Source organism: Scyliorhinus canicula, chromosome 9, assembly GCF_902713615.1.
Source record: "Scyliorhinus canicula chromosome 9, sScyCan1.1, whole genome shotgun sequence".
Classification (NCBI taxonomy): Eukaryota; Metazoa; Chordata; class Chondrichthyes; order Carcharhiniformes; family Scyliorhinidae; genus Scyliorhinus; species Scyliorhinus canicula.
Window position 1 is genome coordinate 77,564,801 of NC_052154.1, and position 21,969 is coordinate 77,586,769.

Sequence of the window (21,969 nt, forward strand, 5' to 3'; positions counted from 1 at the left end):
GGCCAGGAGCATTAAGCTCTATTCTACGCCAGGTGCGAACCCTGTTTAGGGACTCCCCTGCTATTCCCCAGGCTTAGCAGGATGTGCGCGGGCCACAACATGGCCAGAAAACCGCCCCCACAGAAATAAACACACCTTCCAGCTAAAGTCATTGGAACGGAATGGGAACTTTGGCTAGTTTCTAACCTCCTTCCCAGCCCGGGACACTGAAGCCAGTATTGAGGTTACTGTGGTAGTCACCACTAGTAGTATATTCCGATGTATTATGGCACTGCCCGTATATTAAGGTACAAGGGTAAATCCATGCCTGCTGGCCTTCCACCCGTAGGCGGCCTATAAATATGGTGTGCTCTCCTGTGCTGCAGCCATTCTGGTTCCATCTTTGCACAATAAGCATTGATTATTCCACTACTCTTGACTTTGTGGTAATTGATAGTGCATCAATTTATTGAGCAAAGATTTTTAAACGATGGATCTCCGCATCAGGCCTGATTGCCTGCAGCTGAGCCCTCAAGCAGCCAATGCTACGTCCACCTTTGACCACTGGCTAGCCTGCTTCGAAAGCTACCTCGGAACAGCTGCTGAGGAACCCTTGGACTCGCAGAACCTCCAAATCCTCTATTCACGGGTGAGCCGACATTTTTCCCCTCATCCGGGATACGCCCACCTACTCCGAAGCGATGGAACTCCTGAAGGGACATTACGTGTCGACTGGTGAATCAAGTATACGTCAGGCACCTCCTGGCCACGAGACAGCAACTCCCCGGGGAGTCTCGGGACGATTTTCTGGCATGCCCTGCACATCCTAGATAGGAACTGTGACTGCCAGGCAGTTTCGGCAGTCCAGCACAACTTTTAATTGGAGACGCGTACGTCACGGGCATGAGGTCTGCGTATGTCTGCCAATGGCTACTAGAAGGGTGTACGTTGATCTTGTGGGAACGAGGCAGCTCGCTAATTCGTTAGAAGTGACCTCCCATAATGTTTAGTCCTACGCCCCCGACCACGCGGCACCCTCGTGGGCATCGTGGGCCCTACCAGCTGCCGACTCCAGCTCACCGCAAGCCTGCGCCGCGTGGCCAGCAGCCAACCCTGGGGGGCCCACGTGTCATTTTGCGGGCAAAACAAACACTCCAGGCAGCGCTGCCCAGCGCGGAGCGCAAACCTGCAATGGGGTGGGAAGAAAGGATACTTCGCTTCTGTTTGCCCAGGCCCGATCGGTCGCTGCTGTTTCCAGGCCCCGGCATTTCTACACCCCCCACGTGCGGCCCGTGGGGCGCCGCCATCTTTGAGTCATTTTGGACGGCGTCTCAGGACTCCTGCTCGCTGGCCATTCATCACCCGCCGCTACCTCCACCACCCCTGACCAGCCTGGGGCCTCCCAGCATCTGCCGCAAGCTCACCTTGATCACCCTGGATCAGTCCCGGCCCCGCAACCTCGCGACCGTGACGAAGACGGTGAAAATCGATGGGCACAAGACGACCTGCCTTTTTGACTCCAGGAGCATAGAGAGCTTCATCCACCCCACTACGGTAAGGCGTTGCTCCCTCCCAGTACAACCCCATCACCCAGAAATCTCCCTGGCCTTCGGATCCCATTCTGTGGAAATCCGGGGGTACGGCATCGCGACCCTCAAGGTATAGAGTTCAGCAACTTCCAGCTCTACGTCCTCCCCACCTCCCCACCTCTGCGCTGCCCTGTTAACATAGAACAGTACAGCACAGAACAGGCCCTTCGGCCCTCGATGTTGTGCCGAGCAATGATCACCCTACTTAAACCCATGTAACCCGTAACCCAACAATCCCCCCATTAACCTTACACTACGGGCAATTTAGCATGGCCAATCCACCTAACCCGCACATCTTTGGCCTGGATTTTCAGTGCCGTCTCCAAAGCCTAACTTTAAAATTCGGCGGACCCCTACCCCCTCACCGTCTGTGGCCTCACGACCCTTAAGGTCGACCCACCCTCCCTGTTTGCGAACCTCACCCTGGATTGCAAACCCGTCGCCACCAGGAGCAGACGGTACAGTGCCCAGGACAGGGCCTTCATCAGGTCCGAGGTCCAACGGCTACTGCAGGTGGGGATCATCGAGGCCAGGAACAACCCCTGGAGAGCCCTAGTGGGGGTTGTGAAGACTGGGAGAGAAGTACAGGATGGTCATCAACTACAGTCAGACCATCAATCGGTACACGCAGCTCGACGCGTACCCCCTCCCATGCATATCTGACATGGTCAATCAGATTGCGCAGTAGCGAGTCTTTTCCATAGTGGACTTAAAGTCCGTCTACCACCAGCGCCCCATCCGCCCGGAGGACCGCCAATACACTGCGTTTAAAGCAGACAGCCGCCTCTATCACTTCCTAGGTGTTCCCATTCGCCGTCACCATGGGGTCTCGGTCCTTCCAGCGAGAGATGGACCGAATGGGTGGACCGGTACGGACTGCGGGCCACCTTCCCGTACCTAGATAAAGTCACCATCTGTGGCCACGATCCAGCAGGACCACGACGCAAACCTCCAAAAATTCTCCAGACCGCCAAACTCCTTAATCTCACATCCAATAAGGAGAAATGCGTGTTCTGCACCAACCGCTTAGCCATCCTTGGAAAATGGGAGTCCTAGGGCTCAACCCCGACCACATGCGCCCCCTCATGGAACTCCCTCTCCCCACTGCAACAATGCCTGGGTTTTCTACTATTACGCTCAGTGGGTCCCTAATTACGCAGACAAGGCCCACCCACTCATTCAGTCCACAGTTTTCCCCTGGCGGCTGAGGCCCGCCAGGCCTTCAACTGCATCAAGGCAGACATCGCCAAGGCCAGGTGGAGAGCAATGCATCGGACGTAGCTCTGGCCGCCACCCTCAACCAGGGGACAGGCTGTGGGCCTTCTTTTTCCGCACCTCCATGCCTCCGAAATTCGGCACTCCTCTGTTGAAAGGAGGCCCAAGCCATCGTGGAAGCTGTGAGACATTGGAGGTATTACCTGGCCGGCAGGAGATTCACTCTCCTCACTGACCACGTCGGTTGCCTTCGTGTTTCACACACGCAGCGGGCAAGATCAAAAATGACAAGGTCTTGAGGTGGAGGATCAAGCTCTCCACCTATAATTACGAGATTTGTATCGCCCGGGAAGCTCAACCAGCCCCCTGATGCCCAATCCTGCGGTACATTGTGCCAGTGCACAAGTGGACTGACTCCGGGCTCTCCCACTATGACCTCTGCCACCCAGGGGTCACCCGGCTCTTCCATTTCATCAAGGCCCGCAACCTGTCCTACTCCTTTGAGGAGTCGAGGACCGTCACCAGAGACTGCCAGGTCTGCGCAGAGTGCAAGCCACACTTCTACCGGCCAGATCGAGCACACCTAGTGAATGCCTCCCGCCCTTTTGAATGCCTCCGTTGGACTTCAAGGGCCACTCCCCTCCACCGACTGCAACGTGTACTTCCTCAACGTAATTGATGAGTACTCCCGATTCCCTTTTGCCATCCCATGCCCCGACATGACCTCTGCCATGGTAACTAATGCCCTGCACAGCATCTTCACTCTGTTCGGTTTCCCCACCTATATCCACAGCGATCGGGGATCCTCTTTTATGAGCGAAGAGCTGCCGTCAGTTCCTGCTCAGCAAGGGCATCGCCTTGAGCAGGACGACCAGCTACAACCCCCGGGGAAACGGGCAGGTGGTGAGGAGGAATGGGACGGTCTGGAAGGCCGTCCTGCGGGCCCTGCGATCTAAAAATCTCCCAGTCTCCCGCTGGTAGGAGGTCCTCCCCGACGTGCTCCACTCATCCGATCGCTCCTCTGCACCGCGACTAACTAGACCCCTCACGAACTTGTGTTTGTCTTCCCCAGGAAGTCTACCTCCGGGATCTCGCTTCCAACATGGATGACATTTCCTGGACCCGTCCTCTTTCGGAAGTATGTGCGAACCCATGAGTCGGACCCCTTGGTCGAAAAGTCCACCTCTCACATGCTAACCCCGCAGTACGCCTACGTGGCACACCCACGTGCACTCTTTCCGACCCTGCGCCACTCACCCTCCCTCCAGCGAACCTCACCGCAGGCCCCCACCCCAGCGGGATCCGTCCTCCCACTGGTTCCACTCAGGGGCGACGAAGATGAGGACAACACACTCCCGGAGTCACAGATGACCAAGTCGGCGCCCACATCACCACCAGGATTGGAGGCGATCGCAGAGGAGGGTCAAGGCCCCCCGACAGACTGAACTTGTAATATTTTCTACCACCCCCCGCCGGACTGTTTTTTTAACATGGGGTAAATGTGGTAGTCACCACTAGTAGTATATTCCATGTATTACGGCACTGCCCGTATATTAGAAGTACAAGGGTAAATCCCCTGCCTCTGGCTCCGCCCAGTAGGCGGCGTATAAATGTGTGTGCTCTCTGTGCTGCAGCCATTCTGGTTCCAGCTACAGAGGCACAACATCTTGCTCAATAAAGCCTCGATTATTCCACTACTCTCGTCTTTGTGGTAATTGATAGTGCATCAGTCACCAACTCAGCAGAGTTGCAGAATGGTTCAGTACCCATATCGACCAGCACATTTACCAATGAAGCCATTGGGCCAGTTCAGAACTATTCTTTCAAACCAATACCTCATTGCCCATTCACGGTCAAACTTGTTGGGCAAACAGGGTAATGCGTGATCAGTTGGAAACAGGCAGCAATTAATAGGGATAAAATAGATGTTGTAAATGTATTTCAATTTTAAAAGTACTTCACTGGCTGTAAAGTGCTTTGGTATGTCCTAAGGGCATGCAGGGCTCTGTCTAAATGCAACTCTTTATTTTCTGTTCTTCCATTAACTTCATGCCGAGCAGTAACTTACCCTTTTCATCAATACAGATTCCATAAATACGCACGATGTTTGGTGATTCAAAGTGCTTCATGGTTTCAGCTTCTTTGCGAAAAATGTTCCGAATTTCCCTGCAGGGGAAGGAACAATGGTAAAACATGATTCCCTGTTTAAATGTGGCAGAAAGACAATGAGCTGAGTTCAGAGTGTGTCATCCATACTTACTCCACATTGGAAACCCCACGTTAACGAAGCGTTTAATGGCCACTGGGAAATTTATGCAACGTTCCCTTGTAATACTTAAAATAGTCAGTTTCAAGGAAAGGTTTGTTTTGCATTTCAATGTCCTCTGGTTTTAATTCCACAATGTCCTGCACGGGGTGGACAGAATGTTTCTCGTTATCTTAAGGGATAGAAAGAATATTTCTGGGTAAATGCAAGGAAACACTAGTTTTGTTGTAGTTTTGCAAAGTTCAGTCAGGCCCCCCAGGTCAGGATTAGGTAGATACAGAGGACTGCTCCCTCGACTCTGCCCAAACAATAATTTTAACATAACCCCAAGCCTCAAAGGGGCTGGCACAAAGGTGGCAGTTATTAGCACTGTGCCTGATGGTGCCGAGAAACCGGGTTCGATCCTGGCCCCGGATCACAGTCCGTGTGCATTTTGCACTTTCTCCCCGTGTCTACATGGGTCTCTCCCCATAACCCAAAGCTGTGCAGATAGGTGGATTGGTTTTGCTAATTTCCCCTTGATTGGAAAATTTAAAAAAAAAACAGCTTCCTATTTCCCAGATCAGTCATCCTTTGACCTATAAATTAGTGCCCATGACCATTTGATTGTGGCTGCCCAAAATCACTAATTATTGCCACAACAGTGAAAAAAGTTTCCTCCCATCAATCTAGGCCGGATATGAACCCACATCATCCAGATGAATACTGTAGTCAGCATCCAGTCCAAAACACCACTCTGCTTTCCCAGGGGCAGTTACAGAGGTATGGAAAACTCTGTGAGGAGCAGTATCCAAAGCTCAGATATAAACACCAATTACATTTTCCTGCTATTGGCCAGTGAATCTATTGCAAAATCTTTCTCTCCACTGCACTCACATGATTCAATTATGCGTTTGATGTCCTTCAAGTCCATTTTCATTTCCTTCATGCTGTCATTCACAGTCCCCACTGCTTGTTGGATCCTCTCCTCCATTGAATGCAATGCTGTCAAATAAGAGGAAGTCAAAAGCCCTTAAGAAGTTCAAATCTGCTGCATTTCATTCTCTTGCCAGAACATGGAGAACACGCAAAGCTGCATCTCATTTCCCTTGGCTTTCAAGTGACACATTTCCCTGGAAAGAAGGCATACCTTATACTTGAGGTAGCGAGAAGTGCCAGAAGCCTTCCATCATATTTGTAAAAAGATGAAAATGGTGCCTGGTTACAACAACAACTGAATTCATTGAGAGGGAATCTGTATTTTAAACTCAGTGCTCCATTCAAACAGAAAGCAGGGGAGAGAGAGGGAGTGGATGTTTGGATTCCGGCATTCTTTTACATAGATCATACAAGTTAGGGGGAGAATTAGGGCCACTTGGCTCTTTGGACCTGCTCCGCAATTCAATAAGATCATGGTGTAATCTTCCGATAACCTGTCACCCCCTTGTTTATCAAGAATCTTTCTACTTGTGCCTGGAAGATGTTCAAAACTCTGCGTGCGCTGCCTGTCAGAGGAAGGAAGTTCCAAAGACTCACCCACTGTGAGAAAGACATTTCTTCTCGTCTTTGTTTTAAATGGGCGGCCCTTTATTTTTAAACAGTGACTCCTAGTTCTAGATTCTCCTAGACGAGGAAACATCCTCTCCCACATTCATCCTGTTAAGACCCCTCAGGATCTTGTATATTTCAATCAAGTCACTTCTGACACTTTCTAAACTCTAATGGATACAAGCCAGGCCTGTCCACCTTTTCCTCATAAGACAACTCGGCCATTCCTAGTATTAATGTAGGAAAACTTTCTCTGAACTACTTATAAGCATTTACATCCTTCTTTACATAAGGTGGCCAAAACTGTACACAGTACTCCAAATGTGGTCTCACCAGTGTCCTGTACAACTGAAGCATAATCTGTCTGCCTTATATTCAATTTGCCTCACAATAAACAAGAACATTTTACAAGTTGAAAATCCCTTATCTGAAATCCTTGGGGCCAAGTGTGTATCGGATTTTGGAATTTTTCAGATTTGGATTGTACTGCGCATCTGCAGTGCACATTGAGAACTGCGCATGTGCACCGTGCATTGGGAACTGGGCATGTGTGCCGTGCGTTGGGAACTGCGCAGGTGTGGCATCGTTAGGAACTGCACATGCCCCGGGAGCCTTGTGGGATTTCCCACCCCGCGTCACCAAGTCGGTGCTCGAAAGAAAGTCCGGATTTTGGAATTTTTTGGTTTTCGGAATTTCAGATAAGGGACGCTCAACCTGTATTATTAGCTTTGCAAATTACCGCTGTACTCGCATACCAGCCTTTTGGGATTTGTGCTTTAGGACATCCAGATCCCTCTGCATCGTAGAGCTCTTCAATCTCTCAGCATTCAGATTATATGCTTCTTTTTTGTTCTTCCTTCCGAAATGGACAATTTCCCATTTCCCGACATTATACTCCCCTTTGCCAAATCTTTGCCCACTCCCTTAACCTATCTATGTCCACTTGTACAAAAACATAAAATGCTGGAAAATCTCAAGGGTTGACAGCATCTGTGGAGAGAGAACGGAGCTAACGCTTCGAGTCTGGATAACCTTTTGTCAGAGCTGGGGAGAACTGGAATTAGGATGAGAGTTATACTGTTGTTGGCGGTGAAGGGGGAGGGGGGTTGGCGCAGATAGACGGCCAGCGATAGGTGGAGGCTAGGAAGAGATTGACAAAGATGTGGACAAAAAGACAAAGGGAATGTAAATTGTGGTGATTGTGGCTAACAGTGGCACACAAAAAGATCAGAATATGTTAATAGCAGAACAAAGGTAAGCAGTGTGTCAAAGGACAACCTGGAACAGCGACAGATGACCCTAGTGGGGTGGAGGGAGCGGAGATGGTGGTAAGTGTCATGTGAGAGTACCTTTAAGAAATGGGTGTTTATAAATGGTGTGTATACAAACATCTGTAGTGAGAGTACCTTTAAGAAATGGGTGTTTATTACTGCAGTGATGTCAGAGAGTGGGTGGAGCTGGGCTGTCTGTCAGCTTTTTACTTTCGTTTTTGAGCAGCCTGTTTGCTGCAGGGTGTGTTTTAGTTTCATTTTCAGAGCTGGATAGCTGCAATCACAGCCAGAAGGTGTATGAAGCTCGCTCTGTAATCTAAATCGATCCTGGTGATTTAAAACTCTAACAGTAGTGACTTTAACCTGATGTGCTTCTGGTAAAAGGTGTTTTAAGTCGTATGGATGTTAAAAAGAAAGCTTAAAGAATTACTTAGTGTTGTAGTTATTTGGGGGATGTATTTGAATTAATGGTGCTAAGATGTTCACTGTTTGTTTTAAAAAGGTTAACTGAGTTCATAGAATAAACATTGTTTGCTTTAAAAATACTTTTCCATTTCTGCTGTACCACACCTGTAGAGTGGGCCGTGTGCTCCCCCATACCACAATCTATTAAAAGTTGTGGGCCAGGTGAACTCCATGATGCACTTTGGGGTTCTCTAAACCCTGGCCCTTAACATAAGGAAAAACAAGATGGAAAGGGGGGTGACAAGGGTGATGGAAAAATGAATCACTGGAAGAAATGAAAATAAATTGATAGAGATAAGAGTGGGGTGAAGGTGGAGGAGGGAGTTCACAGTCTGAAGTTGTTGAACTCAAAGTTAAGTCTGGAAGGCTGTAACGTGCCTAATTGGAAGATGAGGTGCTGTTCCTCCAGTTTTGTGCTGGGCTTCACTGGAACATTGCAGCAGGCCAAGGGACAGACGTGGACTTGAGAGCAGGATAATTAATTGGAATTGCAAATGACAGGAAGGTCTGGGTTCTGCTTGCGGATGAACCAAAGGTGTTCTGCAAAGCGGCGCTGCTGGACCATGGGTGGGTTGGGGCACGGAACGGTGCTGGGCAGGGGTGCTGCCAACCCACTCATGCAGCCCGGTGGAGGCCGTTGACCCTTCCTACGGCACTGGGTGCCAATCCTCGTGGTGACGCTCCCCGTGTTGACAGCCGCTGCACTTCCTCACAGGCAGCACTGGCTGCCCTGTGGCTGCGCCTCCAAGACCCCAAGGGGAACAGGGCATCGGCCTGACCTCTACCTTGTCCAACAGTCTGGCCTGTTCAGCATCCCCGAATTGTGGGGCTGGTCTCTTCGTTGCATGGCTGTGAGCTGTGTGGGGTTGGCTGTGCAGGAGCGGTTTAAAGTGCTACTCCCCCTTGTTAGCAGGGTGCAGGCGAGCGCGGTTCCAGGGAATCAGCTGGCGGGACAGTCATTTGTGGTGTGAGACCCATGGGGCCTGGTTAAGTGGACCAATTAACGGTTTATAGCGGTGACGGCCTCACGGGGCAAGCATTGGAAAGCTTGCTGCAGTTCCTGCTCACAAGCACACTTGGAAACCTTTCCATTAAATTGCGTCAAAAGAATTCACACACATCTCTCCCCTGAATGGCGGACTTGTGAAACTTTTCTTTCATGAGCCAGAATTACTGGCGCAGGGATATTGCCTGGGCTTCAAACCCTTAACAAACAAAATTCCAGTTTTTCAACTGAAGCTCGGGTGCAACAACCCTTTGATTTATAGATTTCCACAGAACCATAGAATTCCTACAATAAAGAAAAAGCAATACTTCACACCTGAGAACCACCTTTATATGGTTAACAACACTTTTCAAATGTTTCAAACGCTAAAAGATTCTGGCTGAAATAAACTCCGAGCTAACCTCTTTTCGATAGCAACAGTTCTCATAGATTTTTGATCAATTGCAAATTCCAGTAATGTTACCACACAATGCTCTGCTGTACTGATGAAAACTCTTACACAACATTCACACCTCCTTTATTGATGTTTGACCTTTGCAGTCTACTATCTCCAATTCACTTAAAGCAGTCACACTCATGCAAGCTTGTTTCCTAGAATTTGACAATAATATTTCAAAGACGAAATATTAAAACTCTTAATTTTCCTCACAGTCAAACTCTTCCATTATCTCTACCTCCACTCCCTTTAGCAACCTGGAATGCAAGCCAACTGGAAAGGTGACTTGTCCACCCTGAGCATAACAAGCCCAGTCAGCCTTTCCCGTATATCTTGCGTATCAATTTTCATTCCTTCCACTACCGATATTTTGTTTGTGTCTTCTTATTTAGTAATATCAAGACAAAGTACTCATTAAAATGCTAGCCTTCCCTTATACCTCTAAGCATATATCACCTTCTTTGTCCCTGATAGGACCCACCACGCTTTTTAACAACCAACTTACAATTTACAATGCCAGTAGACAAATTTGGGATTTCCTTTTATATTGTTTTATTATCATATTCTCTCTTTGCCAGTCTTACTTTCCTCTTCACATCACCTCTCAAATCATGTACTTAGCCGGGTTCAGGTTTGAAGAATTTCCTGGATTTGTATCACGTACAGGGTGCGATTTACCAGCCGTGTCCAGCCGGAATTGGGGTGGGACACGACCGGTAGATCCCAGGAGCAGGCTATCAGGGATTCCTGATGGTCGTTGCGCCTCACGAGATCTAACCAGATCTTGCAAGATGTCGCCATCTGGATTCTGCCACAGTGGGTGGGACCCAGACTTACTGAGTTAAGTGAGTTTAGAAACCCACTTAACTCTGCTGATAGAATTAAAAAAATTTTTTACAGCGCAGAAGGAGGCCATTCGGCCCATCGAGTCTGCACCAACCCTTGGAAAGAGCACCCTAACCTAAGCCCACACCTCCACCCTGTCTCCGTAACCCCACCTAACCTTTTTTTTGGACACTAAGGGCAATTTATCATGGCCAATCCACCTAACCTGAGCATCTTGGACTGTGGGAGGAAACCGGAGCACCCGGAGGAAACCCACGCAGACACGGGGAGAACGTGCAGACTGCGCTCAATATGCCAAATTGCTTACTGCTGCTCCTATGCTCCTACTATAAGGGATTAGTGAAAAAGTATGAAATCTGTAAAAAATATATTGGAGGATGCTGCCACATCCTATTTGAGGCCTTCCACTGGCCTGTGATTTGATCAAAATAGAAGCCATAGTCCAGGTTGGGATAAAGGCAGAAACATTTTCATTATACATTTTGTAGACCTGATTACCAGATTTAGTCTTTCCACAATAATACTTAGTGAGGACACAAGGATGATTATTCACAAAATCACAGAGAAATATATAGGGAGCAGACTAGAGCACCAGACTGATAATGAAGAGGATTTGACTGTTCCGAGACAAGGGAGAAAACATGAAATTCATCATCATGAATACTGCAGTTGAAAATCTTTACTCTTTTAAAGGAATCATGCAATGATTGATGAATTACTACATAAAACTTTAACTGACCAAATAGACTTCAAGTTGACAACTGCCCTGGCTTGGATAATTTATGCAAATAATTCCTCCTGATGGTTGGAAGTATATTCCCTGTTAATTAGTCTATGGCTGAAATCCAAAATTGCCTTTGAGCTGTGCAAGAGTCCACCTGCTTGAGAAGGTACCACAATTAGTTCATCTTTTTCTGCAGATTTTAATGCAAGGAGATAGATTTTTATCAAGACCCATGTCTTGGAGAAGATTTAAAGAGCACTGACACATCACATAAGGCCAACCAAAAGAGAATTTAATTCGGGAGAGAGATTTTAATATAATAGGGAGGGTCATAGTGAATGTGAAGTCCCAAGTTATGTAATAGGTTGTGATGGTAAGACAGTATTTATCAAACATGGCAGTCAAACTGTTGAGGTTCATTTCTCATGATTAATCAGGATCGATTACAAAATCTGATCGGAGTAGCTAATAAAGTAATGCTCTCATGCTTGTGCACAGGACAGAGATATCCGGCGAAATTCTCCTTTCCTGAGATTAATTTAATGCCGGGACAGGATTCCCAGAGTTCTACAACAGCAAAACTGGCGCTGCACCTGGACCGATTCAGCGACCATTGAGAGGCCGGCACCGGCTCCACGTGGAACACAACTGATTCCAATGAGAACCGGTGCTGGATTCGCGATTGACACTCAGGAGGCTGACAAGCTGCAGCCACATGTACACACTTCACTCCCCACACACACCATCCCAGCCAACAAGATGGCAGCAAGGGAAGCGGCACCCCATTTTACGGACGCTGGGATTGAGACCCCCGTTGGACGCCATGGACGACAGGCAGGCGATGGTGTGACCCAGTCCGGGAAGGAGGCTGGCATCCGCCACCTTTCGCTGTGCCTGCATGCAGGTGGCAGTGGTCATAAACGCCACGGGCAACACGATCTAGGCCTGCCAGCAGTGTCGGAAGAAACTGCACGTCCTCCTCAGGGCAGCCAGGGTGAGTAGGCAGCACTGTACCCCTGGTATCAACTCCCATCCCACACACCCATAACCCCATCCCCCCACCCCGACACCAAGAGGGTGGCTGAACACCCACCCTGCACCACATGCCAGTACCCAAACTGGCCGCCATGGCTGGGTGCCCTGTCCAATGAAGCCATTAGCTACCCACCCCCTGGGCTACATGCGTCGGACTATCTAACATCATGCGTTTCCGACCCCCCCCCCCCCCCCATCCCCGGGGTGGAGATTGGCTTCAGGCGAGGAAGTGAGACCCTGCTGAGTTACAGTTCCCCATGACATGTGTATCACACACACACACCCCCCCCCCCTCGGGTTTAATCATGTGTGGTGAATGTATAATGCTTAATTCACACAATGTAGCATGTGTCCCTGTGGGCTCCGTCTGTGAGCCGTTGCGCGGCTCTGCCCACAGGGGGAGATGAGGAGCTTGTACAGGCCTCCACCCTTGGCTCTGCCCATGGCCCCTCCCACTACCGGAAGTATAAAGTGCTGCGGTCTTGTGAGTCTGCCCTCAGTTCTTCTGGTCGCAGGCAGGCTCAGTTGTAAGTCTATTAAAGCCACAGTTTACTTCCTCTCGTGTCTTGAGTGAATTGATGGTCACGTCAATTTAATAGACTTAAAAAACCACCATGGAATCAGCCCTCAAACCTGATTGACTAGAACTCGACCCGCAAGACGCAGAAGTGAAGGAAATCTTTCTACTCTGGCTTCGGTGCTACCTGGCTGTGTCGACTACCTCCGCTACTACTGAAGAGCAGAAACTCAGTCTCCTGCATGCATGGGTGAGCCATCGCATCTCTACGCAACTCGATAGTACCGACTCGTACACCGAAGCCCTCGCTATACTCGACCACCTATACGTGCGCCTGTAAATGAAGTTTACGCATGGCATATTTTCACTACCCGCCGCCAGTGCCCCGCAGAGTCGCTAGAGGACTACCTGCGCGATCTAAAAGCTCTTGCATGGGAGTGTAACTTTCAGGCCGTAACTGCCTCCCAGCATATGAAACTCGCTGACCGTGATGTGTATATTGCAGGTGTCCGGTCTAACTACGTGCGCCAGCGACTCCTCGAAAAAGGGGCCCAGAACTTGGAGGACACTGTAACGCTAGCAACCTCGCTGGAGGTCGCGTTTCAAAGTTTGAACTCGTTCCCCGCTGACCACGCGACCCCATCGTGGACTCCCGACCAGAGACTGCCCCAGGCCTGCGCCGCGGGCCACCCGCCCACTATGGCGCGCCATCGTGCCATTTCTGCGGTCAGCCCCAACACCCACGGCAGAACTGCCCGGCCCGCAACGCGACCTGCAGCAGCTGCGGTCGAAAAGGACATTTTGCTAAAGTATGCTTGTCTCAATCTAAACCCTCTAACTCTCCCGCTGTTCAGAGCAATCGCTTCCCCCAACTCGCAGGCCCGCAGACCCGCAATGTTGCAGCGTGTCTGCCGACTCCGCCTCCGCCCGACACGTGCGACTCATGAGGGTCGCCATCTTGGCAATCCTCCCCCACGCGGCCAGTCATGTGCGAGTCATGGGGGCTGCCATCTTGGGCGCCATCTTCCTCGCCGCCCGCCACGTGCGATCCACAGGGGCGGCCAGCTTGGACGCCATCTTCTTCATCACCCGCCACATGCGATCAACGGGGGCCGCCATCTTGGCCATCACCCGATGTTCATCTCGACGACTATGACATCCGCGGACAGTCATCACGGGGCCACTCCAGCACTGCTGATCAAGCCACCGACTACCCGCAACTCAACGCAGTCACTTTGGACCAGTCGCGGCCAAAGCACCTCAGAAGCTCAATGATGTCTGTTCAGGTCAACGGATACAAGACACCGTACCTCTTCGACTCCGGGAGCACCGAGAGCTTCGTTCATCCAGACCTGGTAAGACGCTGTTCGCTCCCTATCTTCCCAGCAGGGCAAACTATCTCCCTTGCCTCGAGTTCGCACTCGGTTCAAATACAAGGGCGCACCGTTGCGACATTAACAATACAGGCGCCAGCTACTCTAACCTCCAGCTGTACGTACTCCCAGACCTCTGCGCCCCCCTCCTACTCGGGCTCAATTTTCAATGCAATCTTAGAAGCCTCACACTCTGCTTCGGTGGACCCCTACCCCCTCTCACTATATGCAGCTTAGCGACTCTAAAAATCGACCCCACTCCACTCTTTGCTAACCTCACCGCTAACTGCAAACCCGTAACCACTCGCAGCAGGCGGTATAGCCTGCAGGACAGGGTATTTATCAGAGCCGAAGTCCAGTGGCTCCTACGTGAGGGAGTCATAGAGGCCAGTAATAGCCCCTGGAGAGCTCAGGTGGTGGTCGTCAAGACCGGGGAAAAGTTCTGGATGGTGGTTGATTACAGCCAGACCATTAACCGGTTCACGCACCTCGACGCGTATCCCCTCCCCTGAATTGCAGACATGGTCAACCAGATCGCCCAGTACCGCATATTCTCCACGGTGGATCTGAAGTCTGCTTACCACCAGCTCCCAATCCGCCCGGAGGACCGCCACTACACGGCGTTCGAGGCAGATGGCCCGCCTCTTCCATTTCCTCCGGGTTCCCTTTGGCGTCATGAATGGGGTCACGGCGTTCCAACGAGGAATGGCCCGAATGGTGGACCAATACGGGCTGCGGGCCATGTTTCCGTATCTGGATAACGTCACCATCTGTGGCCATGACCAGCAGAACCACGACGTCAACCTCCACTGATTTCTCCAAACTGCCCAGAAACTCAGTCTCACATACAATAAGGAGAAATGCGTTTACCGCACTACCAGGCTAGCCATCCTCGGCTATGTCATGGAAAACGGAGTCCTGGGCCTGACCCGGACCAACTCCCTCTCCCTCATTGTTCCAGGGCCCTCAAGAGGTGCCTTGGAATTTTCTCCTATTACGCCCAGTGGGTCCCCCAGTATGCGGACAAAGCCCACCCACTATTTAAGACCACACTCTTCCCACTGTCAGCCGAGGCCCGCCAGGCCTTCAACTGCATCAAGGAGGACATCGCCAAAGCCGCCATGCGGGCGGTGGATAAATCCGTCCCATTTCAGGTGGAGAGCGACGCCTCAGAGGTCACTCTCGCTGCCACTCTGAACCAGGCAGGGAGACCAGTAGCTTTCTTCTCCCGAACCCTCTCCCCTTCAGAACTTCGACACTCCTCAGTCGAAAAAGAAGCTATGGGCACTACCTTGCAGGTAGGAGGTTCACCCTCATCACCGACCAGAGATCGGTTGCCTTCATGTTCGACAACTCGCAACGGGGCAAAATAAAAACGATAAAATCCTGAGTTGGAGGATTGAACTCTCCACCTATAATTGTGACATCATATATCGGCTGGGGAAGCTCAACGAGCCCCCAGATGCCCTGTCCCGCGGCACAAGCGCCAGTGCGCAAGACGACCGATTACAGGCTATCCACAATGACCTCTGCCACCCGGGGGTCACCCGGCTCGCCCACTACATCAAAGCCCGCAATCTGCCTTTCTCCACCGAGAAGGTAAAAGCCATCACCAGGAATTGCCCGATCTGTGCGGATTGCAAACCGCACTTCTATAGACCAGACAAGGCCCACCTGGTAAAGGCTTTCCGGCCCTTTGAACGCCTGAGCATTGATTTCAAAGGGCCCCTCCCCTCGACCAATCGAAATGTGTACTTCCTCAACGTCATAGACGAATTCTCCCGTTTTCCGTTTGCTATCCCATGCCCCAATATGACCTCCCATACAGTAATCAGAGTCCTGCACAGTGTCTTCACCCTGTTCGGCTTCCCCAGCTACATCCACAGCGACAGGCGTTCGTCCTTTATGAGCGACGAGCTGCGTCAGTACCTGCTCGACAAGGGCATCGCCTTGAGCAGGACTACCAGCTATAACCCCAGGGGGAACGGGCAGGTGGAGAGGGAGAATGCGTCAGTCTGGAAGACCGTCCTACTGACCCTACGGTCCAGGAATCTCCCGACCTCTCACTGGCAGGAGGTCCTCCCTGACGCGCTCCAAGCAATTAGGTCCCTCCTGTGTACGGCCACTAATCAGACCCCTCACGAACGATTATTTGTTTTTCCTAGGGGCACAACCACGGGGGCTTCGCTCCCATCTTGGTTGAGGACCCCGGGCTCGGTTCTGCTCCGGAAGCAGGTCCGGACACATAAAACAGACCCGCTAGTAGAGAGAGTGCTACTGCTTCATTCAAACCCCCACTACGCCTTTATTGAATACCCTGACGGCCGTCAGGACACCGTTTCCCTCCGGGACCTGGCGCTTGCAGGATCCAACACTACCACCACCACCGCCGAGGTACCCCTCACACTACACCCCACCCGACCCCCCACGCCCTGCGCCCCTACGCTTACAGGTTTCCTGCGCCCCCCTTCGCCCGTTGCACCAGTCAGGAACGAAGCTCTGAACGAACCACCCCCGGAGTCCACCCTCAGGTCCACACCGCCCGTCACCACACAGCCATCCGAAGCAGCTGCAACCCCAGTGCTCTGCCGATCCCAGCGGACGACTCAGCCACCAGACCGGCTTAACCTGTAGACCCGTCACCCCCGCCAGACTTGATTTTTTTTACAGGCGGTGAATGTGGTGAATATATAATGCTTAATTCACACTGTGTATCATTGTGTCCCTGTGGGCTCCGTCTGTGAGCCGTTGCGCGGCTCTGCCCACAGGGGGAGATGAGGAGCTTGTACAGGGCTCCACCCTTGGCTCCGCCCATGGCCCCTCCCACTACCAGAAGTATAAAGTGCTGAGGTCTTGTGAGTCTGCCCTCAGTTCTTCTGGTCGCAGGCAGGCTCAGTTGAAAGTCTATTAAAGCCACAGTTTACTTCCTCTCGTGTCCCGAGTGAATTGATGATCACGTCATCATGCATCCAGTTTTGTTTCTTGCAGGACCTGCTGGTGATGGGGTGGATCCATCTAGAATCTCTCGCCCCCTAGCCACAGCTTCAACCAGAACCAGAGCCCGTGTGACGAGCAACGGCGAGGACATTGACACGGATGGGAGCCATGAACCTGAGACCCAGGACACCCGGCTCGCGCGCGGGGGTGGCACTGATTTCCCATCACAGCTGTCTCCAACACCCTCCACCATCCCAGAGACACTCACCTCAGATGGGTACTTTAGTGAAGAGGCTCCTGGGACATATCTTGTGCTCACCACACAAATGCTCCGGTACATCAGGTGGAGGTAAGGAACTCCCGAGAGAGAGGACGGTCAGAGGGCGGGCCGACCCCATGGACTAACTGCCACCCAGATGGGTTTTGGGCTTCTGGAATGGACGGTCCGTCCCACCAACTGTGGAGATTCAGTCGCAGAGCCACGGACTGCATGAGGTCTTGTTAGCGAGCATCCAGAACTGGCAGGCATACGTGGAGGAGTCCAATCCGTGCAGGAGCAGGAAGTGGTGCCGGCCATGTGTGCCGCCCAGGCCAACAACACAGGGGTGGCGTCAGTGGTGGACGCCTTGGGGTCGAGGATTTTGGCATGTCCAAGGCCTGGGGCAAAATCCGTGCAGGTGGCCGAGGCCCAGGACAGGGTTGCCGTTTCACAGGCTGCCATTTTCCAGAGCCACCTGGAATTGCTGCATCTGGTGGGCAGAACAGGGCAGCAGCTCAACTTCTGGGACACCTGACCATCCAGGCCCGGTCGCCCCAGAAGACACCCGCCAAAGGGGACCCAGGTTGCAGGGTGAATATCACAGTAGGCAGCCTCCACTCCCGACTACCATCTGGGGATCCACCTAGGTGTAGTGTTAGGGCCCGTAAGGCCAGATAAGTAGACATCAGTTAAGTTGGCATGGGTTCAGGGCACAGTTTAGTGATGGGGCTAGGGCACAAACCTTATATATTTGTTCACATTAAACACCCGTGCACAATGTTACAACCTGCCTCAGTGTTCTGTCAAAAGGATGTGAGGGGTGGGCTGGTCTGGGCTGGCTGCAGAAAGGACGCGGGTAGGGAATGGGCAGACATTGTGGGTGGGCTTGGCTCAGGGATCGCAGGTTAGCCAGTATTCACTGCTCCGCTGTCGTACCATCCCCCTCAGTGTCAACCCAGCCCCCACCATCCCCACTTCCACAACCCCAGGAAGAGTGGCCTCTTCCATAGCTGTAAAAGTAATCATAAAAACCTTTACCTCTCTTTTAGCCATGTATTCCCTGGGGGTGTAGATCAATTCAGATAAAAGCTATGTTTCTGCAGGTTGGAACTGTTCTGTAAAATTGTGTTTCTGAAAATATCAAAAGAGGCAACAGATGCAGAAGAGGAAGCTATATAAAAAAAATCTGAATTATGAGATCTGTTTTGCTGAAAAATAGAGGTGTTCCAATGAAACCAGGGGCTGCGATTCTCCGAGATCCGCGCTGGGCCGGAGAATCGCCGCAACCGCGCCATGAGCCCCGACACCAGAGCGCGATTCTCCGAGGTGCGGAGAATCGCGGCATTTGCACCGGCACAGTTGGCGCGGCGCCGGCCGTGGGCCGCTGGAATCTGCGGGGCCCACCAATCGGCGTGCCGGCCTCACACCCCCCCCCCCCCCCCCACCCCCCCCCCCCCCCCCCCCCCCCCCCTCCCCTCGAGCCTACTTTCTTGCGCGGCCGGCCCCTGAACACCGACGCCATGTTGAGTCGGGGTCGGCACACGGAAGATGTCCCCCGCGCATGCGCAGGTTGGCGCGGCCCAACTGCGCATCCACGGGTCGGCGCGGCGCCCTTTCGCCGCTGGGAAGGATGGCTGGAGCGGCGTGAACCGCTCCAGTGCCGTGCTGGCCTCCTGTGGGGGACAGAATCGGTTGTACCCGGGCCCGTTTCACGCCGTCGTGAAAAATCGCCCCCCAGAACACAAAATGTTTTATTGATACTGTATCACAAAGGAAAACTTTGAGCTACCTTCATGATTCATGATGGTGATTCGTATGGGTCGGCGCTGTAGAATTTGAGAAATATATTGTCAAAAAGATTAGAATTTAAAATTTGTGTCAGATCTTTGGGATTTTAAATATTTTAGTTTAATATTAAGCACCGTAGGTATAGAATAACTTTTTAAATCAACAGTTTTGTCCCCAAGAGAATGTACACCCTAGGTAGGCAGACTACATCTCATAAAATGATGATGATGCTATAACTAAAGAAGAGATAGCATTTGGGAAGATTGATTGGTCAGTTAAACTGATTGGCACTCATACTAGGCCAGATGTTGATTTTGATGTGTTGGAGTTGACTGTTAGGATGAAGCACCCTCAATCTGAGAATGCTTTAAGGGTGAATAAAACACTAAAAAGAAAATCTTGAGAAAAGCATACATAACCTCCCATTCTTAAGTGATCAAATGAACATGAAATAATAATTTTGGTCATGTTTGGCATCACGCTGATGGGTATTCTATTGCAGCTGATTTCATAATATTCCTGATGGGAGGTGATGGGAGGATTTGGTAAATGTTGTCCTTCAGCTTGAGAAAGCTGAGATAATCAAATAGGGTTGTTAAAAGTACTGCGGCTTCTGAAACACTGGCTTTTGTGGCTGCAGAGGTTATAGGATTCTATTGTTAATCATTTTAAATTAGAGACTTTGGGCGCAATTCTCCCAAATGGGAACAAAGTCCCCGAGTGAGCACGTTTAACCTCGTGTTTCCCGGCACTCGCAGCGGCTCACGTTGATTAAGGGGCCTGAACAGGGAACGCACGGCTGAGGGCGCACATAGCCCCATTTTAGAGAGAGGGGACCTCCGTTTGCTGGAACTCCCTATTGTAGCAAGAGATCAGTGCCAACCTGGCACCTTGGCAGTGCCCATGCCAGCTGGAAGTGGCACAAGGGCACCTTGGCAGTGCCAGGCTAGCACCAAGGTGGCATTGCCAGGATGCTCATTATAGTACCAGCAGTGCCAGGGCACCTCCCTGCCCAAAGGACATGCAGCTGGTGGCCTCCAGTCCCCTGGGAGACCCCCAAGTGGTGGTCCATCTGGTCCCCATTTGTGGGGACCAATGCTGACCAACACTCAGTCTCTGAGGCAAAGGGGTTGAATCCCAAAGCCTCAGGTACCTTGGGAAGCTGCACATTAGAGTAAGGCTAACTAACATCTTGCGAGATTGCATTCAGGCGTTGCGAGCCGGATAGATCCTGGGAGCGGCGTCTCCCGGCTTTCAACGGCCACACTGCACTGCAGCAAGATGCTTTTCTTGCAGAGTATGGTGGTTGGATCGCGCCCTTTTCAATTGGTTTACTGAAGAAAGTGTACCAATCGAATGTGGTGTCAATAATTGTTCATTTCCGTTAACATACACTTTAAAAAAGTGAGTGAGAAAGGGTTAAGAATTGACTTTGCTGACTTGGAACAAATGCTGGAGAGAAAGGAAATCTCAAAAATTTAAATCGGTGGATACAAGTCATCAACAGCTGATCATTTTACAAAAATAAATGCATGTGCAAAGAAATTGTAAAGGGTCATGGAGGAAGGTTGTCTCACAATGTAAATCTTTGTACAGATTTGAAATTCTTTGATTTAATTTATTTCAAAGTTTTGGTTGAACACATTAACAAATTTTTATTTTAAAAAGAGATGGGAGTCATTATTTTTCTATTAATTGTATGTAGGTAGTGGACATTAACTGGTGATTTCATGATGTGGAGATGCCGGCGTTGGACTGGGGTGAGCACAGTAAGAAGTCTTACAACACCAGGTTAAAGTCCAACAGGTTTGATTCAAACACGAGCTTTCGGAGCACTGCTCCTTCCTCAGGTGAGCTTCCTCAGGGGAAGGAGCTGCGCTCCGAAAGCTCGTGTTTGAATCAAACCGGTTGGACTTTAACCTGGTGTTGTAAGACTTCTTACTGGTGATTTCATGAACTATAAATGCACACAGAATGAAACTATAGTTATTGGGTTAGGAGGTTTATACAGAATGTGCAATTCTGTAAATAAATATAAAAATGTGTTAAGATTGGCTCCAGTTCTATCCTTCTGGCTTTCTGGAATATAACAATTAGTTTTTGAGTTTCAGGAGTAACAGCTCTGAATTGCTCCTCCAATAGTAGATTTGGAACTCATCTCTCAATACAAGAGCAACATGTGAAATCAGCCACTCCGTACCAGAACTATTCAAGTCAAATAACTCAAACCTAGCAGTGAAATATAATAGTGATTTGGAATGCAGTTGACAGTCAGACCGGGAGTGTGTATCTTCAAGACTTCAGGTGCCAAGTTGCAAGGGCTTATCATTTTAAATTGAAGGAGTTGATGAGGGATGACTGCAGGATTGAAATCAATCAGAGAAGGCTAGGCTGAATGCATCAAGATTGCAGTTTTCCTCCATGTTAGTAGATACAGGGGCATCATACCTGCTCTTCACACCAATAAACACAATCTCCTTTTCTTTGCTATATTAGACAGCTGTACGTCTGCACGTTCTCCCTGTGTCTGCGTAGGTTTCCTCCGGGTGCTCCGGTTTCCTCCCACACGTCCCGAAAGACATGCTGTTAGGTCATTTGGACATTCTGAATTCTCCCTCCATGTACCCGAACAGGCACTGGAATGTGGCGACGAGGGGATTTTCGCAGTAACTTCATTGCAGTGTTAATGTAAGTCTACTTGTGACAATAAGGATTCTTATTATTATTATCAAATGC

General features: G+C 50.5%; 1 protein-coding gene across 1 annotated transcript in view; it reads right to left on the reverse strand.

Moving 5' to 3' along the window:
• Positions 1-21,969, reverse strand: part of LOC119971445 (mixed lineage kinase domain-like protein) — a 93,800-nt gene that overhangs the window by 42,623 nt on the left and 29,208 nt on the right. Inside the window, 3 exon segments of the mRNA XM_038806982.1 lie at positions 4,852-4,949; positions 5,044-5,221; positions 5,926-6,033. Of these exon segments, the coding sequence (XP_038662910.1) occupies positions 4,852-4,949; positions 5,044-5,221; positions 5,926-6,033 (384 nt within the window).